Source organism: Nuphar pumila, chromosome 5 (genome assembly GCF_984573655.1).
Source record: "Nuphar pumila chromosome 5, dmNupPumi1.hap1.1, whole genome shotgun sequence".
In the NCBI taxonomy this organism is placed as follows: Eukaryota; Viridiplantae; Streptophyta; class Magnoliopsida; order Nymphaeales; family Nymphaeaceae; genus Nuphar; species Nuphar pumila.
In genome coordinates, this window is record NC_143253.1 from 126,857,264 (window position 1) to 126,880,738 (window position 23,475).

At 35.3% G+C, this 23,475-nt stretch overlaps 1 protein-coding gene across 3 annotated transcripts in view; it reads right to left on the bottom strand.

Annotated features, from left to right (window-relative positions):
* LOC149838603 (uncharacterized) overlaps window positions 1–23,475 on the bottom strand; it is a 37,378-nt gene that overhangs the window by 13,309 nt on the left and 594 nt on the right. For all 3 annotated transcript variants that reach the window (XM_090006689.1, XM_090006686.1, XM_090006688.1), the window contains exons 3-5: window positions 23,235–23,317; window positions 22,675–22,842; window positions 14,487–14,597 (exon numbers count right to left, since the gene is read on the bottom strand). In XM_090006689.1, coding sequence (XP_089862815.1) covers window positions 14,487–14,597; window positions 22,675–22,842; window positions 23,235–23,317 — 362 coding nt within the window. The remainder of the gene's footprint in view (window positions 1–14,486; window positions 14,598–22,674; window positions 22,843–23,234; window positions 23,318–23,475) is intronic.

Below are 23,475 nucleotides of genomic sequence, written 5' to 3' on the forward strand. Positions count from 1 at the left end.
TACTCTTCCTCCACTCATTAGGCATCTTATTTGTCCGCCAAATCTTGTTAAAAAGATTTGTCAACCATTCTAAACCTTTCTCACCCAAGCATTTTCAAGCCTCGCTAGGTATACCATTTGGGCCAACTGCCCTTCTTGATTTCATTTTCTTCAAAGCCTCTGCAATTTCTTTCTTTTGAATCTTCTACCCCTATGCCTATAAATAGAAAAATATATATTTTATATATATAATTAGGATAATACATATGCATATATACAATATATGAATATGTATTATCTTTTATATATATATAATATATATAATATTACAAAGGTTGAATGATACATTTTAACACCCCCCCTCAAACTTTGCGTGGGGGAACGAAAAGATTGAAGAAAGCAAGAGGAAGAATCTCAAGGCTTCAAGAGCCTTTAGAACGAATGCCATTGAAAATGTAAATGTCTTCCTCCAACGTCTTTAACGATGAGCACCTTCCATGATCTATCCAAGGTACTTCCTTTTCCACTTATCTTCAAGATCCTGTGGAACAACAACAAAGAACAAGTAAAAAATATCTTTGCACTTTACTCAAATGGAACTTTCCTAACAAGGTGCAAAATTATATTTATGCAAGATCACATGATAAAATAATTACTTTAGCATGAGGAAAATTTAGAAAAAACAAGATTTCAAAATCATATATCATGTTAAATGGTAAGCGGAAGCAAATTATGCGGAAATGAATTGCAAGAATGCATAATTCATTCATAAGGTCCAACATTGGACAAACATAACCCCATAATGGAGAATAACCCAATGGTCCCCTAAGGGACACCATAGTAAGCCTACGAAGAGGCATAAGTTACATATGCTTTATTGAATGAGATCCTAAAAAGCCATAAAGAGCCTATGCATATATTATCATGAAATGAATTAATACTTAAAGGAATCATTAATGAACATGCTTCAAACATGTAATGAAGTGCTAAACAAGAGAAACGACGTCTCCAAGCATACTTTAGACAAAATAAACACAAGAGTTCACAAGGTTTTAAATCCATTTACGAGGCAAAACGAAGAGTGTTATTTGAGTAGAGAATCTTACCCATTTAGGAAAATCTCACTCAATTGACAAAAACACATTTTGCATAAAAAAGTGGCCAAAGAACCATAAGCATTTAATATATGCCAAAAAATCAACTTGATTTTTAAAATATGCATATCAAAAATATGATTCACTTGAATATCTTAAAACACAAGTCATGAATGAAATTTTGCAAATTTCAACAATAGTTCATCCATTACAAATCACTACCTCATTAGTCGTATTAGATATTAGATCAAGAATATAAATATAATGCCATCAAAGGCCAAAGACACACACAAAGGTGTGCAAAAGAACCTCTTGTCTACATATAATAATACTTGAAATGAGTGCATCTACGACAAGAACAAGAGAATACACGCCAACATGGACCAAAAGCATCTCTTGTCAACGTAAAAATACACTCAAAACAAGTATGTTCAGCTACTAGAACAAGAGTAACAAGCCAACCATGAGCTAAAACACAATACATCTCTTGTCTACATAAGATGGCACTTGAAATGAATGAAATAAGTCAACCATGGGCCTACATCTCAGCGACTAGAACAATGACACAAACGCCAACATGGACTAAAATCACACACCATGGTGTGAATCAACGTGCCTTGTCTACATAAAATAACACTCAAGACAAGTGTGTTCAGCTACTATACCAAGAGAGCAAAAGCCAACAAAGGGCTACCAACACACGAAGGTGTAGTAAAATTCTTGTCTACATATGATGACACTTAGATAAGGGGCATAAAATGAGAAGACTTTTGAGGCAATAAAACTTGTAATGACAAACATATAAATAAAACCTTGAAACAATATTCTTCAAAAAAAGAATACTCATAACAATATCATTTTGAAATAAAATGTGTGAATATACACACACCAAGAATACTTGTGCATAAGAGCACAAAACATAAATGTGCAAATGCACTCATATGATTCATAAACAATAAAAGGTTGGGCAAAAAAAAAATCCAAAACCTTGATTTTAATATACCTTAAAACATTTAAGGTTTTAAACATTATATATTCATCATATTTATATATAAATAAGAGCATCCATAAAATCAATGGCCAACATTAAACTAGTGACACACTCATATACCAAATCATTCTAGAGTCCCAAGGTGCTCATAACTCACCTCAACCACCATCTATAATATGGTAAGTGAACAAACTAAAATGACATAACAATGAGTGTCACACTCATAATTAGAGATCATATACCAAATCATTCTAGAGTCCTAAGGTGCCCATAACTCACCTCAATCACCATCTATAATATGGCAAGTGGACAATCTAGAATGATATAACACGAGGTGCCATAACTCACCTCAAAAATCTCTAATATAACAATAGGGCCATAAAAGAATTGATGCATCATATGACATGTGATGGATAAAATAAGTGCCATTAAAAATCAAAAGAATACCTTGGCAACAAACATAATGACATGAAGAATACATCTTAGGATAATCAAGACAATCAAGCTTTTTAATCAAAGGAATCACAAGAACCGTAATGGTTCACAAAGAGAGTTTTAACTCAAAACTCAAAGAAAGAATATTCAATAGTACTTGAAAATTTATAGACTTGGGATAAAAATCCCATACAACAAGTTTTAAATATCCTTTGATTGTGATGAGATATGCGGAAACGTACAAAGTGCTATAAGTACTTATCATGTTTTATAATGATTTAAAAAAAGGGGTCAATATCTAAATTCATTATATTTTTCACAAAAAGAAATGTGCATAAAAGCTTCATAATGTAAGAAATGTCTACGAAGAGACAATACATATGCAAGCACAAAAAGATGTGCACGAGGGCACTCATACAATATTTGAACAAATACACACCAAGGTGTAAACAAACATGCACTAAGGCATGTATTTCATAGAAAAGAGGAAATGCATACAAGCGCAACTATTTGAGAAACAAATGTATACAAAATACAAAAAACACACAAAAGGGAGCAAGTATGCACTTTATAAAAAGAGCAATCATTGAGATTTCTCAAACTTTTAATTATGCAATCATATGCTTGATAAATGTAATTTAGGACAAAGAGGACCATATGATGGTCAACATAGACATCTTTAGAGATATAAACAAGAGGTTTTGAAATCTTATGTGAAAAATACAAACCAACAAGTTTGTAAAGTTGTATCAATAAAATTAACGAAATCTTTTATACCAAAAAGATGTAATAGACACACTATGCATTCTATATAGTGTGGGAAATTCTTTTAAAAAAGCTTTTACAATGGTTCGAACAACCTATTTATCACAAAAAATCCTTTAAATAAACCAAAATCATTGAAACATCTTTAGGAGTTCTTATCATTAACAAGAACTACTTAGGATTCATAAAGAGGTAAGCTACAAAGATTTAGATAAGAAAATCAAAGAATATAGCGAAGAACATTAACTTATACAAGAATTATATAAGTTACAAAAAGATTTACCAAAAAAACCAAACACAAGAGTTTTTAAGCAAAGATCATTAATTTAGCAAGAAATCGTATTTAAAAAGTTAATTTATAGGTTAATCGCGAAATTCTTATGAAAAATCATAAATCTCACATAATTGAAAAATAATTTTGCGAAACATAAATTACTATTATATGTGATGAGAAATCGATAACTATATAACCAAGAATTATATTTTTGAACAATAAACAAGTTTACCAAATTTAAAAGTAGATATACGAACACGCGAAAAAGTGAAAGGAATGATTCAACTAAAAACACTAAATGTGCAAGAAAGATAGTTTCATAATGCATAATATGTTAAGAAAAGAGATACATACCGAAAAACTTCTAATAAAAAAAGAACAATGAATACTTCACCATTTCTTGAGCACCACGCTTTCCGTTGCGCCAAGAGACAATCTCATCGTAACCGGGCTCTGATACCATGTTAGAAAGTGACTTTGAATACATTAGGTTCAATAATGAACTCATACATGCACATGAAGTGCGAATAAACCCATTAAAGGGAACAACATAAGCACATAATGTGCTAACACATAAACCCACACAAGGGACAAAAAATATGACTTAAAGTCATAAGTTGAATATTATTGAAAGAAAGGGAGAAGAGGGGAAAAACCCCTTACAATGGAGCAAGAGCTCCTCCAAATCTCTAAGAAATACAAGGGGGAGACCCCTATTTATAACACAAGAGAGGAGCCACAAAGGGGGCTCCCAAAGGAGTCGTTGGGAGCCCCCAACGGTCACATTTGTGACCGTTGGGGGCTCCCCAACGACTCTTTGGGGAGCCTCCCTAGGTGGCGCAAACCCAAAAAAAATAGAAAAAATAAAGAAAAAATAAAATTAAATTACAAACATATTCCGAATGGAATATGCGTAAAACTGGAAATGTCTAAACTACCCCTATGCCTATAAATAGAAAAATATATATTTTATATATATAATTAGGATAATACATATGCATATATACAATATATGAATATGTATTATCCTTTATATATATATAATATATATAATATTATAAAGGTTGAATGATACATTTTAACACCAACTGCCCTTCTTGATTTCATTTTCTTCAAAGCCTCTGCAATTTCTTTCTTTTGAATCTTGCGCATGAAGTCACGATTCATCTCATGAAAAGGAATGGAGAAGTCTTCAAGATCCTGAGCATGACATCCATTAAATAGCTTATCAAAATAATTTTTCCATATCTCCTTAATCTCCCCATCTTTGACTAAAACCCTTTGCGTTTTATCTTTGATACATCTAACCATACCCAGATCCCTTGATTTCCTATCTCTCATCTTTGCAAGCCTATAAATATCCTTCTCGCCCTCTTTGGTATCCAACTTGTCATAAACCTCCTTATATACCTTATCCTTCGCGTTTCGAACTACTTTTTTAGCTTTATTCTTTGCTATCATATACTTCTCCAAATTCTCATTATCACGACTCTTAGATTTCTATAACACTCTCTTTTAACCTTAATAGCTAATTTGACATCCTCGTTCCACCATGATGTATCCTTACCTAGCGGTGCACCGCCTTTAGACTTACCCAATACCTCCTTAACCACCTTTCTCATGCCACCCGCTATCTTATTCCACATTGATTCTGAATCCTCCTCGAGACATCAATCAGCTTCCTTAACTACCTGCTCTACACACATTCCTTGTTTAGCTCCTTTCAATGCCCACCACTTAATTCTAGGATCTATCCTATGTCTATCCCTTTTGCGGCATTTTCTAATTCTAAGATCTAAAATTAAGACTCTATGTTGTGTAGCTACACTTTCTCCCGGTATAACCTTACAATCGATGCAACAACCCCTATCTCTCTTTCTAAGTAGGAAAAAATCCATCTGACTCGTATTAACCCCACTTTTAAATGTTACTAGGTGAGACTCCCTCTTCCTAAACTACTTTTAATATATATATATATATATATATATATATATATATATTTTAAATTCCTTTTTATTTTTAAAGATTTATAGATGGATTATGAGTTTGGGTTGAACCCATGACCCAAATCCAAATCCATTTGGATTTCAGCCCATACATATATACATATTCATTCATGGGTACTAGTCAATATGGATCCTAGACCATGTCAAGATCCATATTGACATCAGCACCTATATATATATACATGGGTCTTAGTCAATATGGATCTTGGACTGAATCCAAATCCATATTGCAGCCCATATATATAGATCTCATCAGCGGGTCTGGGACCAGGTCCATATCCACTTAACGTCAGCCCATATATATGTCTTTTATATTATTTTTAATTTCGGAGATAAAAAATATAATTATTTATTTAAAAATTGTATTTATAAACTTGAAAATATAGGGAAATTACAAGATATTACATGCGTAAAGGAGAAGGTGAGTCCTTAAGGGTTGAATCCCTCTTGGTACAAAACAAGACAAAAGAAAAAGAAATTTTATATGACAAAACTATCCCTGAATATATTATAATGTATAAAAGAATAGTAAATGAATAGGGTAGCACATAACTAGTGAGACAAAATTTTACACATTTCTTAACACTCTCCTTCAAACTTGGGATAATGCAAAGGAATCATTCCAAGTTTGGACATGAATAAATTGAAGTGAGGATTAAGACTCTTAGTAAATACATCCATAAAAATAACCAAGGCTATAAAAGGAATCATTTATTGATCTTGCATGCTCTAAGGCAATGACCCCGTCTTCATAAGCATTCCTTGTGTAGTGACAATCTATTTCGATGTGTTTGGTTTGATTATGAAATTTTAGATTCTTTGCAATATGAATTATCACTCATATTGTCACAATACAAATGAGTCTTGTTCATAATGGAAATTCCCAACTCACCCAATAACCACTGTATCCAAATAATTTCTACAGTGACTTGAGTCATAGCTCGATATTCAGCTTCCGTTGTGGCAACCCTCTACTGCTTCTTGCTTTTCTATGAGATCAAAGAGCTTCCAAGAAAAATACAGAAACTTGTAGTAGAGAGACGATTCCGAGTAGAGCCTCCAAAATCAGCATCACGAAATGCTCTCAGTTGTGGCAGATGACTATGAAAATAACATACCATAGTGCATAGTGCCTCTTACATATCTAATAATCCTGAGTACTTCAACAAAATGAACTGTCATGGAAGAACTCATAAATTGACTAACTAATAAGCAATATATGGCTTAGATATGGTCAAGTAAATAAGGCTCCCAACTAGTTGCATGTATATTGCAGGGTTCTCTATTTCTACGTCATTTGACTTCCATCTTCAAATTTACTTCCATAGGAGAGTTAACTCTCCTTGAATCATCAGCCAGTCTTGCCCTTACCACCAAATCTATTTCATATTTATGTTGGGACAAGTACTATCCCCTTGGTGAGTATGTTATCTCTAGACCAAGAAAATATTCCAGACGCCCCAAGTCCTTGACCTCAAACATGCTAGCTAGCTTCTTCTTGGTCTCATCAACTCTCTCCAAGTCATCTCCTATGAGAATCATATCATCTATATAGAGAAGTAATATACATTTCACATTCTTAGATAAAGACACAAACAAGGCAGGATCATGGTGGCTCTCCTCAAATTCAAGAGATTTTACTGTTGAGCTAAACTTATCAAACCAAGCTCTTGGTGCGTGCTTGAGTCCATGTAGTGCTCTACAAAATCTACAAACTCTACCCTCTAGATCTGAATATCCCTGTGACAGCTCCATATACACTTCCTCTTTCAGGTCTCCATTCAAGAAGGCATTTTTGACATCCAACTACCTCAGATCTAAGTTTCATTGTCGTACTACAACCACAACAAGTAATGTACGAATAGTGGTCATATGAGCTACTAGAGCGAAATTTTCAGCGAAATCAATTTCAAATCACTGACTATAACCCTTTGCTACTAATCTTGCCTTATATCTTTCAATTGACCCATCTGCCTTGGTTAGTGTTGTTAAAAGCGTGCCTCAATGAGCAAAAAAGTGTGCCTCGCCACAAGGCGAGGCCCTTTTTGCCTTGAGGCGCATGCAAATAGCATAAAATCCCTAAGACGCACATCCCATGGGTTATGAGGCGTGCACCTCAGGGCGAGACGAGCCTCAACACAGGTCAAATAAGGGTCAAAGCCCCCATTTGACCAAAATTTAGGGATGATCCTGACCCTAAATAGGGTCGGGACTCTCGCCTCTCCTTTTTTTCCTCTCGACTCACTCTCTATCTCTCTCGACTCTTCCTCTTCTCTCTCTTTGTCGCCTCACCCTCTCGTCGCTCCATCTTCTTTCTCGCCTCTTGTCTCTCCTCTTTGTTTGCATCTCGCCTCTTGACTCACGCTACCTCTCTCTCGCTCTTCTCTCTCACATGTTGTCTGTTCCTCTCTCTCTCTCTCGAGTCTCGTCTCTAAGAAGAGGAGGAAGAGGAAGAGGAAGAAGAACTCGAGCTCGACTCTCTCTCTCTCTCTCTCTCTCTCTCTCTCTCTCTCCCTGCAGACAGGTGCTTTTTTCTATATTGATGATTTTTTTGTAATTATATCTTTTTTTATTGATGATTATTTTAATGTTGTTGTTGAGTCCTTGGTATGTTGAACCCTTTGAGGTTCTTGGTTGAGTTTGAGAGACCACGTACCGAGTAGCACTTTCTCTTCAATTTTCACAGATTTACGATGTTTTTTATGTCTCGATGTTAAGGAAGTATGTATCTGACCCCTCACATGTGATTCACTATGAGGTGATCGAGGTACAGCCTGACTTGACGACAGAGGAGAGGCCTGTTGAGATTGTGGACCATCAAGAGAAGACACTACGTAGTAGAACGATTCCGTTCGTGAAGGTGCGTTGGCAGCATCACGGGCTAGATGAGTGCACTTGGAAACCTGAAGCGGATATGCGTCGACACTACCCACTTATTCGGTATGTTCTAATTTCGAGGACAAAATTCTTTTAAGGGAGTAAGGATGTAATATCGCGTACTTTTGTACTTAGTCATTTTATGAGATTTTCGAAAATTTGGCTAAGTCTGGGAGAAAAATCGTTTGAGGCTCGATTTTTAGACTGATGTCTATGAGTCTGGGCTTGATCCAGGTCTTGTCGACAAGGTCGAGGCGAGCCAATCGAAGCATGAGAAAAAGTTTTAATTTTGACCTTTAAATTCAAGTGAAATTCAAGTTATTTTCAGGCGAAATTTGATATTAGTGTAATATGTCATTGGATGCGTCTCAGAATTCTGAACGCAACAATATTTTATTTTCCCAGATTCGAGCTATGATTGGTCCAAAAATCGTGTTTTTCCAAAAATTGAGCAATTTGTTGGTTTGGATCCGAATTTAGATCAGACAGGATCCAGTGGTTTTGATCCAAATTAATATGGATCTGGACTCCATCCATTATTAATCTGGATTTGATCCAGTCCAAAATCTATTTGGATCTTTAGAGATGGATTTAGATCTTGGATCCGGATCCGAATCCAAATCCAAGCCCAACGTTTTTCTAGCTTTAAATTCAATAAAAAACTTTAAATTGGAGTTTAATAAGGTTAAGAAACCTTCTAGGTTAAATTATCTATTTTTGAAAGTATTTAGATCATTTTTAATTAATTAATAGTTAATAATTAATTTATTATATTATATTATATTAATTCCAAATTTTATTTTAGGCTGAGGACTTCTTAAAAGAGTCCTTATTCTTGCTTAAGAGTGGTTAAGAGAGAGTTTTAAAAGAAGTGGAAAGATAGAAAAAATACCAAATGTGGAAAAGTCAACTTTTAAGGAGTTTCAAAAAAAATGAAAATAGGGAAGGTTCCATTTTTGGAAACTCCCTTCTCCAGCCATCTAAAGAGGGCTAGGAGAAGGGGGGCGTCACCCCCTCTCACCCTCTTTATATATTTAAAACAAAAAAAAGAGAAAGAAAGAGGGAAAGAAGAGAGAGAGAAAAAGGAAGGAGGAAGAAGAAGGAAGACCTTTTTCTCCAACCATTCAGCCCCTTTTCCACCATTGTTTTCCATTATTTTCAATTTTTACAAAGGTACGGGTCTTCTCTTTTGAATACAAGTGAGAAATCGAATGTCGGTTCGATTTTATGCAATATCTTGGATGGAAAATCCATGGGAAAACGTTTATATGGTTGATTCCTCAAAAACACATGGAGGATGATCCATGGATCTTCCTCCATGGCTGAATTCCGGTTGTTCTTTCATCTTTTTCATGGAAAAAATTTATGTACATGTTATAACAGAATTTTGATTGAGGTAGGAGTGGTTCTTTTAGAACCCTATTCAGTGAATATCGGAGTCTACGGATGGATCTTGATATGGACTGGAGTTGTGCATGATAATATATGTTGAAATCATGTAGTATGCATGTATTTTTCATAAAACGTGTGTGCAATGGTGTACTTATTGAAAACATTGAATATATATGCATTATTGAATAAGTATCTTCAAGAAAGCTTATTGTTCATGTGATATTTTTGAACATGTATACTAAAGAGGGCTAGGAGAAGGGGGGCGTCACCCCCTCCCACCCTCTTTATATATTTAAAACAAAAAAAAGAGAAAGAAAGAGGGAAAGAAGAGAGAGAGAGAGAGAAAAAAGGAAGGAGAGGAAGGAAGAAGAAGAAGGAAGACCTTCTTCTCCAACCATCCAGCCCCTTTTTCACCATTGTTTTTCATTATTTTCAATTTTTACAAAGGTACGGGTCTTCTCTTTTGAATACAAGTGAGAAATCGAATGTTGGTTCGATTTTATGCAATATCTTGGATGAAAATCCATGGGAAAACGTTTATATGGCTGATTCCTCAAAAACACATGGAAGTGGCTGAATTCCGGTTGTTCTTTCACCTTTTTCATGGAAAAAAATTTATGTACATGTTATAACAGAATTTTTATTGAGGTAGGAGTGGTTCTTTTAGAACCCTATTCGGTGAATATCGATTTCTACGGATGGATCTTGATATGGACTGAGTTGTGCATGATAATATATGTTGAAATCATGTAGTATGCATGTATTTTTCATAAAAAGTGTGCAATGGTGTACTTATTGAAAACATTGAATATATATGCATTATTGAATAAGTATCTTCAAGAAAGCTTATTGTTCATGTGATATTTTTGAACATGTATAGGTTTTATTTCGTTTTGCAAGCACATGTGAACGCGATCATGTTTATAACATGTTTTTTTTCTTTTTCTCATTCATGTAACTATGCATAGTTCACGCATAGTTTAAAAAAAAAAGGATTCGTATATTAGTTGTTGTGGGGCAGTCGGCTCAAGCCGAATGAGTCGGCTGAGCTAAGGCTGACCCAGCCGACTGTGCATTCAAAAAAAAAAGTTTGTTAACTATTGGGCCCAGCCGACCTGCAGTCGACTGAGCCGTGGGCAGTCAGCCCCAGCCAACTGGGTCGGCTGGGTCATGTATAAAAAAAATTTATATATCGGGGTGTTTGATTCTTGTTTTACAAAAGAAAATTTTATCATGTGCTGTGTATGTTGTTTCAAAGAGATGCATTAGAGGTACTGTTATGTACACACTTGGAAAAAAAGAAATTTATGCATTAATTCCAAAGAGACACAGTGTAATCAAAGCTAAGTATACACTTGATAAAAATATGCATTTAGGTGTATGTGGTAATCTCAAAAAGGAACAGTGCATTTACAGTTATGTAAGTATTGATAAAACATGCATTTGATGTGTTCAGGTTGCCCCAAAGAGAAACAGTGCATTGACGGTTATGTGTACACGTGATAAAAAAATATACAATTAAGTGAGAACATGCTTTGTTGCTGTGTATATGCAAAGTTAATGAAAGCATGCACTGATGTGTATATGCTAATTTATTGAGATCATGTAATTGACATAAACATACACACTTGATGGGAATATGCATTTACATGAATAACATGCATTTGACTTAAATATGCATACGATGAAAATATGCAATTGACATGATTATGCGTAAGAAATGAAAGCATGCAATTGACTTGAATATGTGCATTACGTGAAAGCGTGCACATGTCGCTATCATATGAACTGTATATAAACATGCTTCTAAATATTCTTGTTCCCTACGCATAGTTGAAAATCGCATATATGAATATGCATTTAGAAAGTATGTGATTTATTTCATATATGACATGTTATGGTTTTTGCATAAGGTACATCGATGATCGAAATGAATCATTGTGGGTCTCGAGCTTTAGTTTGCTCCTTCTTTATTTAATTTACATGCATCGCAAAAATCACATTAATGTTATTGCACTGTATACGTTGTTCTATGCTTTTCTGCGGGAGTGGTCCCGTAATGGTTAGTGGTCCCGTAATGGTTCTCGAAAGAAAATATGTGAGTTATTAGCTTTGTTTGCATGTTGAATTGCAAATTAAAAAAATAAGATAATAATAATCAAATAAAAATAGAAGAACAGTGTAATATACGTTCTGAAATCTCTCATTGAAAGAATGAGAATCTTAGAGTTTAGATTTTGGGGGACCTCGAGGATACAAAAACTCGGTGTGCACTATTGATTACTCCTAAACCCGATATTGAGGTTCTTTCTCCTGGCCACGATTTTAGGTAGAGTCTATCACTTTACCTAGGGTGGTGTGTAGAGGCAGTTTTTGTTTTGGTATACCAAGAAAGTGTCACTATTGGATATGGAGGTCCTTAGTGTCCCGACATTAGATGTGAAGGTCTAATGTTCCGAAGGTGATTCAGTTGAGGGCTAAGTTTGGAACACAGTAATAAAATATAACGTGTGTACTAAGTTATCCTGAGAACCCTACTTGACCTCAGAAAATTCTACTCGTTTATTGTATCCGCAGGCAACGAGAATTAATAAGAGGAACTTAATTGTGTGCATTTAATAAGGACATGTATATGAAATAAAAACTATAATGAAAGATAACAATTTACTCATGCATATTCTTGCTATTGCATTAGATCATGCATATTTACCTGTTCCCTAAATTGTTACATTGTTGGTAAATGCATGATGTCGTTTCCTAATGCATTTTAAATGATTATGTGGCTAAATTTGTGATTTATGTTATATCTTAAATGTTCCTTCATGCTTAATAATTGTCTTTAATACATGAATGCTTAATCGAATTATGAATTTATCATAATTGCATAATTTTAAGTTATTGTATGAATCTTATTTGTGTTCTTTATGCTTATTTATTTCTTTAGAGAGATTCGTAAGCAAAATTTCTCGGATTTCTGACACCCTACTTTTATTGTTTTTCACAGCCTCAAGAGATCAGTAAAGCAACTCGCTTCTGGGAGAGATACGAGTGCTACACATTTGCTAGACAGCTTCACAGATGAATAACATGACTCTGCTTTTCATTATTTTTCTTTTACATTTAATTATCTATGCACTCTGAATTTCCTTATGCAATTGTCTTGAGACTATCATTAATTATTCAATAAAAGTTTGGTTTGGTTTTGTATGAATGATAAATATAAGGTCTCTTGTGGTTGGTTGTTTTATCCAATTGGGAGTGGAACTGTAAGGGCCCCGAGTCTCTGGGAAGATTTTCGCAATGGTTTAAAAAAAAATTGCATTTTCAAGGGGTATGAGTTGGGGTCGTTACATGAACCTCTCTCAATCTCCTATCACTAGCTCTTGCCTTTCCTAAAGTTGTATAATCCCCTAAGCCAAGACTGCACCCAAATGAGCAGTGCATTCCCGTTCTGCTGGTTGTTTTGCCTTTTTTAATCTATTGTGCATACCCTGATTATACCTGAACGTGTAGACCCCCTTAAGACCTCCCTATACTTGCTACACAACCTTTGGAACTGATCTCAGTCTTAGCTAAAACCCTATCCACGTCTGGGACCCGAAACTCCAAAATTGCACATTGTTGATTCGACAGAACGCATAATTTTGACCTCACCTGCCTCTCCAATGCCCCACTTGACCTCTCAGACCCCAACACACGACCCTAGGTTCCTCTAAAATCCCTGGACCAGGTCCTTTCAGATCTGTACCAGAATCTCTTCTTGATTCACATACCGGGCCTAGTTTTGTCCTACCCGATTTAGCCATTCTGACCTCGTAGCTTCCCGTACCTCCTAATACGTCACTATTAGAGACCTGAAACCCTTACCACACTGTGTCAACTAGGGTAAGCACCCCTAACACGTCAACCATAGACCCAGAGAGTTCGAAACTACATGCATGATTTTATCACTTCCGTTGAGCTCCAACTAGAGTATCCATTTCTTATTAGCCCGAAGCTCCCTTTAAGTCCAAGTTTCGAACCTTCAAAACCGGATCTTGAGGAGGGTCTAACTCGCAGCTCATAACTAAGGAATAATCATAAATTTCCCAAACCTTTGTTTTTCTTGTTAAAACCAGGTTGAGGAAGGTTCCCAAACCTAAACTTAATTATGTTGTGAAAGGATATGTGTCATATTATTTTTCAAATAACACACATAGAGAGATCTAATAAGAAACAAACGTTTAGACGAGATGTGAAAAGCAAAAAACATACAAAATTTCATAAAAATGCAAACCAAAATGCTAACAAAATGCTCCATTAGTACCTAAGTCATTAAATGGCAATTGAGGTCAAAAGCTAAGACAACAAGATAGAGAGAAGGGAAACCTCATCTGAAAGAAGGCAGCCCACAAGACAAGTCAAATTGTCCTTCACGTGAGAGATTTTTGACCTAGGGAAGCTGACTTGCATATGTAGAACATCCATGTGATAATGAATTAAATGACATCAAGATGATATTATTATAAGAGAAAAGCATAATGGAAAAATAGCAGTAATGGATTGATTTGTGTTCACAATGGAAAAGTAGTTCATATTCAAGCACTCGAGTTTTTCATCTTGGCTTAACATATCTGGTATTTTAACTTAGATTCAATGGGTTCTCGCACTTGCAGATACTAACAAAGTGGTACCTGATAGACAGTCTTAGCAGATCGCTTTACCGTTACTTGCAACTGCAACAGTGCATCTTCCACACGCATACCTCGAACTAAAGCTGCCACCAAATTTACTTTCTTTGGACTCTACAGCCACCACGCAAAACATTTATTCAGCCACAGTATGGCCAGAAAGTTCGTGAAAAGTTTCAAATGCGTGAATTAGGAGAATGGTGGACATTAACAAGAGCAACTAATTTTAATCAATTCCTGGGGCATTCAGAAATAATAAAACAACATACATGTCTTCCCTCTAGACAAAAATTGTAAAGATGCTAATTTTTTTCCATAATTTATAGCAAATGTCAATAGAAAACAGCAGTGGGTTATATGACAGCCATGAGGAGAGGTTAAAAAATGAACATTTTGCTATATACAATATCCAAATAGCAGTAATCCAATGGAAGCTTAAAACAGTAGCACCCGGTGAAAGGTTTTATCACAATTACAGTGCACATCCCCAAAAGCATCCTTTCTTGGGTTACTTAGCATTCATATTTCAATTTGTTTCCATACAAAATGAACAAAATGATACAAGAAGAATGAGATTTCAGTTTCACAGTGCACAATCACAATAAGCTCCTATAAATCAATTCTATCAGACGTACAGAAGAGAATATTCCGCTTCTCATCCATGAATTCTTGCATTATCTTCTACATGTCCCGTGTTTGCCATATTTCCTGATTTTTTTATTACTTAAATTTTATCAGATTATCTGTTCTCAACTGCAATCCGAATCGGAAATGGATGCAGTGGAAGTGATGTATACTAACCTTTATTGCCTTTCAAAACCAATTACAAAGTTAATCAAGAATTTATACCAATGCAGACATACCAGATGTCCGTTAGACCATGAATGCACAAGCATAGCGCTTAAAATACATGTCCCAACATGGACCATTAGTCAAACATCAATCAAAAGTCAAAACACAACCTGATAAATGCACTAGCCTCGTGCAAAGTCATCATTTGATATGCAAAAGTGCTCCTCCCTTGGTAGGTGTCCCAGTTTAAACAAGCATTTCGTTTTACTTATATTCATCACAAGCATGATGGTGCATGTTAGAAATTAATAAAATATCTAATAACTTCATGGTTCTGGCCTACTGTTATAATAGTAGTAGCACTAGTGGCAGAGTGTGTCAAGTGCATGCATACACATTACACACAGACACTCGGTGTAAAATCCATGAATTTTCTAAGAATTTCCATGATTATTCATAAATAAAAGTGGAATTTCTACCCAAATATGGTTGGCAATTTATTGATATTTAAAGTGCATTTAAGTTATTTTGTGGCATTTAATTGTTGAATATATTTAAATTGGCATTATTGGTTAATTATTGGTATAATGCCATTTACTAGTTGATTATATTTAAATTAGCATTTACTTGTTAATTATATTGGCATTTTCTTGTTAATTATATTTAATCGGCATTATTTGCTAATTATATTTAATTGGCACTAAATTGCTAATTAGATTTAATTGGCATTTAGTTGTCCATATATTTAATTAGCATATAATTGTGCATTTAATTAATTATAGTTGGAATTTATTGGGCATTTGGGGTTTGGATTGGATTATTGGGTCCATATGGACTTGGACCCAATGGGGGACCTAAGTGGGGGTCGACCTTAGGGAGGAACCTTATAGAAGGTTCTAGAAAGAGCATCAAAGGTAGTGGGTAAAGTGGGTGGGAAAAGTCAAAGAAGAACCACCCACTTGGCCAACTAGTGAGAGTAGTGGGATGGTGGAGGGAAGGAAGCTTCTAGAAGACTCCCTCCTCTTCCCTCCCCCTATCGACCTCCCTTGTTGAAGGGTGGCTAAGGTGGGGACCACAAGGGTTAGAACAACTCCCTTAAAAGAGTGGAATCTTCTAGAATGTTCTAGAAGATTCCCTCCTTCACTCACTAGGGGCTATAAATAGCCCCTCAGTGCCCTCACCCTCACCTTCACCCTCACCCTCACCCTCCCCCCCCCCCCCTCATTCTCATCCCACCCTTTTGCTCTCTCTCTTCCCTTCTCCACGAGTTTTGGAAGGAGTCTCTCTCTCTCTCTCTCTCTCTCTCTCTCTCTCTCTCTCTCTCTCTCTCTCTCTCTCTCTCTCTCTCTCTCTCTCTCTCTCTCTCTCTCTCTCTCTCTCTCTCTCTCTTCGGTTTTGGAGGAGGAGTTGCATTCCCTAACTCGGTTCTTGCAAGGAGGCTCTCAAGACACTCTTCCCCTCATTCTCGGATTTTTGGGAGAAGAATATCTCCTTGCACTCACTCTCACTCCCTCATTTTTTGGATTTGAGGAAAGAGCAAGCCTACACATTTTTTTAAGTATTCTTGGAGCTCACGGTTGGAGCTCCCTTCTTCCTCACACTCTACGACTTTGGAGAAACATCCTACACGGCTGAAGCTTCTCAAGGGGGATCTCTTTCTCTCTACTAATCCGGATTCATATTTTCCTATTTCTATAAGGTAGGGGATGGATGAGCTTACGAGATCAATTCAAGAAAATGTGTTGTGGTGTATGTTGTTTGCTGATGATATTGTTTTGATTGATGAGTCTAGAGCTGGGGTTAATGCTAAGTTAGAATTATGGAGACAGACATTGGAAGCAAGAGGTTTTAAGTTGAGTAAGAGTAAGACAGAATACATGGAATGTCGATTTAGTAAGCAACGAAATAGAGATGGGAGTGTAGTGAAGCTTGGTGAGCAAGAAATACCGGTGGATGATTCATTCAAATATTTGGGATCTATCATTCAAAAGTATGGGGAAATTGATGGAGATGTAAATCATAGGATAAAGGTTGGGTGGATGAAATGGAAGAGTGCAACTGGAGTGTTGTGCGATCGTAGAATGCCATTGCGGTTGAAGGGAAAGTTTTATAGGACGACTATTAGGTCTGCTTTACTATATGGTACGGAATGTTGGGCTGCCAAGAGACATCATATTCAAAAAATGAGTGTAGCTAAGATGCGTATGCTGAGATGGATGTGTGGAAATACAATAAAAGATAAGATTCGGAACAAGGAGATACGTAAGAAGGTAGGCGTTGCACCCATTGAAAATAAGATGAGAGAGAATCGTTTACGGTGGTTTGGACATATTCGACGAAGGCCTAATGATGCTCCAGTTAGAAGGATGGAGAAATGGGAAAATATATTAGTTAAAAGAGGTCGGGGTAGGCCTAGGAAGACATGGATGGAGGTGATAGGAAAGGATATGAATGCTTTGAACCTCACCGAGGACATGGCATTGGATAGAAATGAATGGAGGAGAAGGATTCTTGTGGAAGACCCAGAATGATTTTCTTTGTTGGTTCATATCGCCGACCCCAACTGTTTTGGGATGAAGGCGTAGTTGTTGTTGTTGTTGTTGTTGTTGTATAAGGTAGGGGACACACTTTAACTTCATAATTATGGTAGAGACCTAGAACATGCTTGTTAGATGTTTTCTTAAACATGTTAGAATTGGGGAAATTGCCCAAAAATGTATAAGTATGCATGTTATGTATTTGTTTACATGTAATATATACTATAATGCATGTGAATGCATATGTAATTTTTGAAATATGATCATGTACATGCAATCTTGTGGATCTTATAAATCTGGAAATGCATGTGTAATTTGATCATGTACATGCATTCTTGTTGATTTTATAAATCTATAAATGCATGTAAGTACATGTGTAATTTTAGAAATATGATCATGTACATGCATTCTTGTGGATCTTATAAATCTGGAAATGCATGTGTAATTTTAGAAATATGATCATGTACATGCATTCTTATTGATTTTATAAATCTAGAAATGCATGTGAGTGCATGTGTAATTTTAGAAATATGATCCTGTACATGCATTCTTGTTGATTTTATAAACCTAAAAATGCATGTGTAATTTTGAAAATATGATCATTTACATGAATTCTTATTGATCTTATAATACATGTGAATGCATGTGTAATTTTCGAAATATAATGTACATGCATTCTTGATAATTTTCGAAATTTGAAAATGCATGTGTATGCATTTTTTATGAACTGAGAAATCTGAAAATGCATGTGTTCATTTGGAATTTCGGAAATACATATATGAATACGCCTTCTTGATGAATTGAGAAATCTGGAGATGCATATATGTATATACATTTTTGATGAACTGAGAAATTTGGAAACGCATGTGTTTATTTGAAAATACATATATGTATACACATTCACGTTGATATTCATGAGTAAATGATCTTCTTACACAAATCTGAAATTTCGATGCAAGAATAGAATGTGTATTTTAAAAAACAGATTTAGTGTAAGAGCCTTTGTGTCATGTACATGGACACATTAATTTCAGATTTATGAATGTCAGTGTATCATGTACATGGACACATTAATCTCAGATTTATGAACATGATTGTCTCATGTAGATGAACACTTCAATTTCAGATTTATGAATGTGATTGTGTCATGTACATGAACACTTTAATTTCATGTTTATGAATGTGTTCGTGTCAGGTACATGGGCACATTAATTTCAGATTTATGAATACAATTGTGTCGTGTACGTGAATACTTTAAATTCAGATTTTTGATAATGTATTGGTGTCATGTATTTGTACACTTTAAATTCAAATTTGATGAACATGATTGTGTCATGTACATGTATAACTTAAATTAAGATTAGATGAACATGATTGTGTCATGTACATGAACACTTCAAATTCAGATTTGTGAATATATGTGTGATGTACATGAACCCTTTAAATTCATATTTATGAATATGGTTGTGTCATGTCCTTGAACATTTTAAATTCAGAATTGTGAATGTTTGTGTCATGTACATGAACACTTTAAATTCAGAATTGTGAATATGTTTGTGTCATGTACATGGACACTTAAATTCAGATTTGTGAATATGTATGTCATGTACATGGGTACTTTAAATTCAAAATTGGTAAGTGTTGGTGCTAGGTATTGAGCACATGAAAATCAGAATTTTGGTAAGTATTGGTGCTAAGTATTAAGCACACAAAAATCAGATTTGTGGTGAGTAATGGGTGATGGGTATATGAGCACTTAAAATTTGAATTTTTATGAATGAATATAGTGCCTTATGTATATGCATTGAATTTAATACACGAAGTCATTTTTTTATGTCATGTGTATGTATGGCAAATCTGATTTTAATATCATGCTTGAAATGAATACATATGAAGCATGATGATTATATGTGGTTATATTATTGAATTATGACTATGATGACAAGTGTGCTCTTATATGCTATCATGATATGTTAGAATACTGCATGATGATATTATTTGTTGATTCATAGTGCTATAAGGCATGAAATGTATGCATACACTATTTGATTGCTCATATTAGAGCTTGTGCGGTGCCTTAATGTTTATATAAATGTGTGGCATGTGATTTAATTATACATGTTGCTCTTGGGTGGGTTAGGGTTGATGAGGACCCAAGAGGTGTGAATAATGCACCACTAATAATACATGCACACATAAATTATTTGATTCACCTTCACGGGTGAACTGCTTGAATGGTTAAAAGCACCAGAGCGCATTGAATGGGTTATGAACATATCAAAATAATGAATAATGTATCTACCTGAAATGGATAGTGTGGGTGTGACCTATTGGGATTGGGCACACTTGGTGGAATATAAACCCTGTAATAAAGAGGTCCCAATAACTCATTCGGATCTACGGTTTACCTTGGAGAGGGCAGGTGATACAGCCCTGAGTGACCCCGTTTTTAATATATTAAGTGAGAGTATTGTTGAATCGCAGCTCACTTAGTCTCTTGTCCTTGAGAGGTAGGAGACCCGAAATTACTGAATATTGTCCTAGGTGGTAGATTCCTACGACTACTGTAGTTAGCATGTGATGCATCCTTATTGTAAGATACCTATGTGAGGATTCTCCCCGGTCACTAACCAACCGCATTGGTTTTTTATTCAGTTACACATTCGAGAAAGATAAAATAATAACATCATAAACACCTGATGTTCAACTCTTCTGCCTCGAGTAGTTCCACGAGTGCTCGATGGAATGAGTGAAACAAAGACCTTAGACAAAGATCAGTTTTCTTTCTGCTAAACTGAAAACATGCCCTAATAATGCAAACACTTCAGATTTGTTATTTGCACAACTTAGGAGTATTGCATGTTATTAAATAATAAATATCCTTTTGAGATGATTGGTGAATTATAGTTTGACATTGGCCAGAGATATCACAACATGCTCGTTATTATTGAACTGGAATTGTATATCATGTCTATGATTGTATCTCATAAATAGATGCTACGTTTGCATAAACATGTACATGATATGACAGAACGAACATAGATGTTGTTATGTATGTTTTAGTTATTTGCAAGTATTGTGGGGTTATTGTTAACCTACCAGAATTGATGAGTCTAAACCCCTTTTATTTTACCATTTTTAGGTGATGATTAGCCAGTTTCAGGGGATGAGCAGATGGACGACGAGTCACTGAACCACACTTCTATCTTTTGTTTCTTGGACTCGTTAAACTCTGTTGATATGTGGGAATGTTTAACACTTAAAGTTTGATTAAATATATCTCAATTATGGTTTGAATGTGTTTGAAAATTAATGAAATTCGAATATCAAATTCATGTTTTGAATATTTGTGTGTAAGCTTGGACCCAAGCCCAAAAGGCTTTGGATCCAGTCCATATCAATGTGTGAGTTTCTCAAGATCTATTAACCCAAGATTTTTAAAGAATGTTTTTCGCTATTTGCTTTATTACAAAAAAAGCTCACGTATTTTCGGGTTAAGGATTTTGGGGAGTTACACTCAGGAAAGTTAGGTTTGTTTTCAATAAAAGAAGCATGGGTGTACTAACTTTTTCGCAAGGGTTTTTTATTTTTAAAAGGAGTGAAGAAGAAAGTTTATGAGAATTCCATGATTTAGAAAGGGGAGTTTTGCAAATCATTAAACAACATATCCCCACTCCACCCTCTATTTCTCCTCTTTGTCAGACCTTAGTACTGGAATTTCAACAGGAAGCTGGATTTCAATATATATCTAATTGAGAAAGAACAAGATCCATTTGGGTCGAACCAACCACCACCTTCTGTAATAATTTTGGACGCAGATAGAAAGACCTCGGTCATACTTGAATTTGATTGATCACAAATATCTATTGCATCCTCAGTGGATTCAAATTACTGAAAATCCAGTTTCTTGTTGAAATTAAGGTACTAAGGTCAGATGAAGAGAAGAGAGGGTAGAGTGGAGATCAATGGTTCAAAAATTTGCAAAAGTCCCCTTTTTAAATCATGGAATTCTCGTCAACTTTCTTCTTCACATTCCTTTTAGAAATCAGATTCTTACGAGAACAAATGGGCATACTACGGAAAATACTATATTACATGTGCCTCATATCTCTTATCAAGATCACAGATTTTCTGATTAATTCACTTGTCAACATATTCTGTAACAAATAGTTGTTTCCCAGTAAACAAAATTGTGGGCACTACATGCAGGAAGCTGCTATCTATAAGCATTCCCATCTGCTACATGCTGGATATATTCTCAATTCATTTATATCCTAATTGGGTTTTATCAAGTATTTTCTCTGAACTTACTCCTATAGAACACCTTTATATTCTGTCCTCCAACCATATTTCTGATTTTTGTATTCTAAATGTTTTAATTACCACTTAACAGTAAATTGAATAAGCAGCATCTTCTTGAAATTAGTCTCATGAAAATTTGAAGTTGGAATCCATATGACTCTTAGTTGAAATTCTTGAAGCTTTATGACACATTTCTAATTAACTCAATCAAACTTCAATAAATTAAGACATACTCCCAAATAGAAGAAGAAAAAGATACACCTTCATATGCAGTTTTACACACAACAATGCACTTATCTACCTTAAATGCAAACACAACTCTTAATGGACATAAACCAGAGAAAGATCGAAGAAAGAAGTAGAAACTAGAAAAATCATATAGAACTATAATATACAGGCAAAGCAGATCAATCAAAAAAATATAAACATATAGCAAAACCAAATTATATAAATGCCAAGTCCTCAATGTTCTCATAATGAGCATAAACATGACAAACACTTGCTTTCCGAAAAAGTGATGATGATGCCAATAAAATAAAAGCAAAAAGGGACAGGTTTACCTGCTTAATTCCTTTACAAACTGCTTGCACTCTACTAGGTTTGGTAACCACGGCATCACTTTTGGTTTTCCCACCTGACCCCAATAATGGTGTTAAAGGGGAAGGGACAGGTTGTACATTTACATCGGCTGATGCCTCAGCCCGCAATTGCCTAGAGCTGGAAATTCCCTTAATTTTAAAAACAAGGTCAATCCATCACTACCAGTAAATATGCAGCATATATACAGATGCACATAAGCCTATACATATATGATGAAAGGGGAGTAAATCTTAAAATGGAAGAAGTGAAAATATAGCGATTGCTATAGAAATTCAACAAGGTGGATCAAGATTCACAATCTAGCCACTACGACAGCATAAAACCCAGAATACCGATCATAGATTTTCACCACCCAAGACAGCACAAGCCATTTGTTTCACACCATTCACCATGTTCTTGGCACAATAATCAAGAACATGGGCACGCAACAGCAACCATAGGCAGCATCTAGAGATCGTATACATGAATACATGAACCAAATTTTCCCTCCTAACAGAAATAAGAGAAGCCAGAGGATTACCAAGTGATGCAGATAGTAATAAAACGGTTGCTGGATCCGCCCGGAAGGAAAAGCCAAAGCGCCCTGAAGAGACGAAGTATGCCCTGCCAAAAAACATCTCCTTTAAACAACAGATTACCACGCACCAACTATAGTATCAACTTGGCTTGATCCATGACAAAAATGATACGATGGGGAGACGTTTTGTCACAACCAGAAGCAGTGCCTAGCGCGCTGCTTCAGCTGTTCCGACCAAACTATG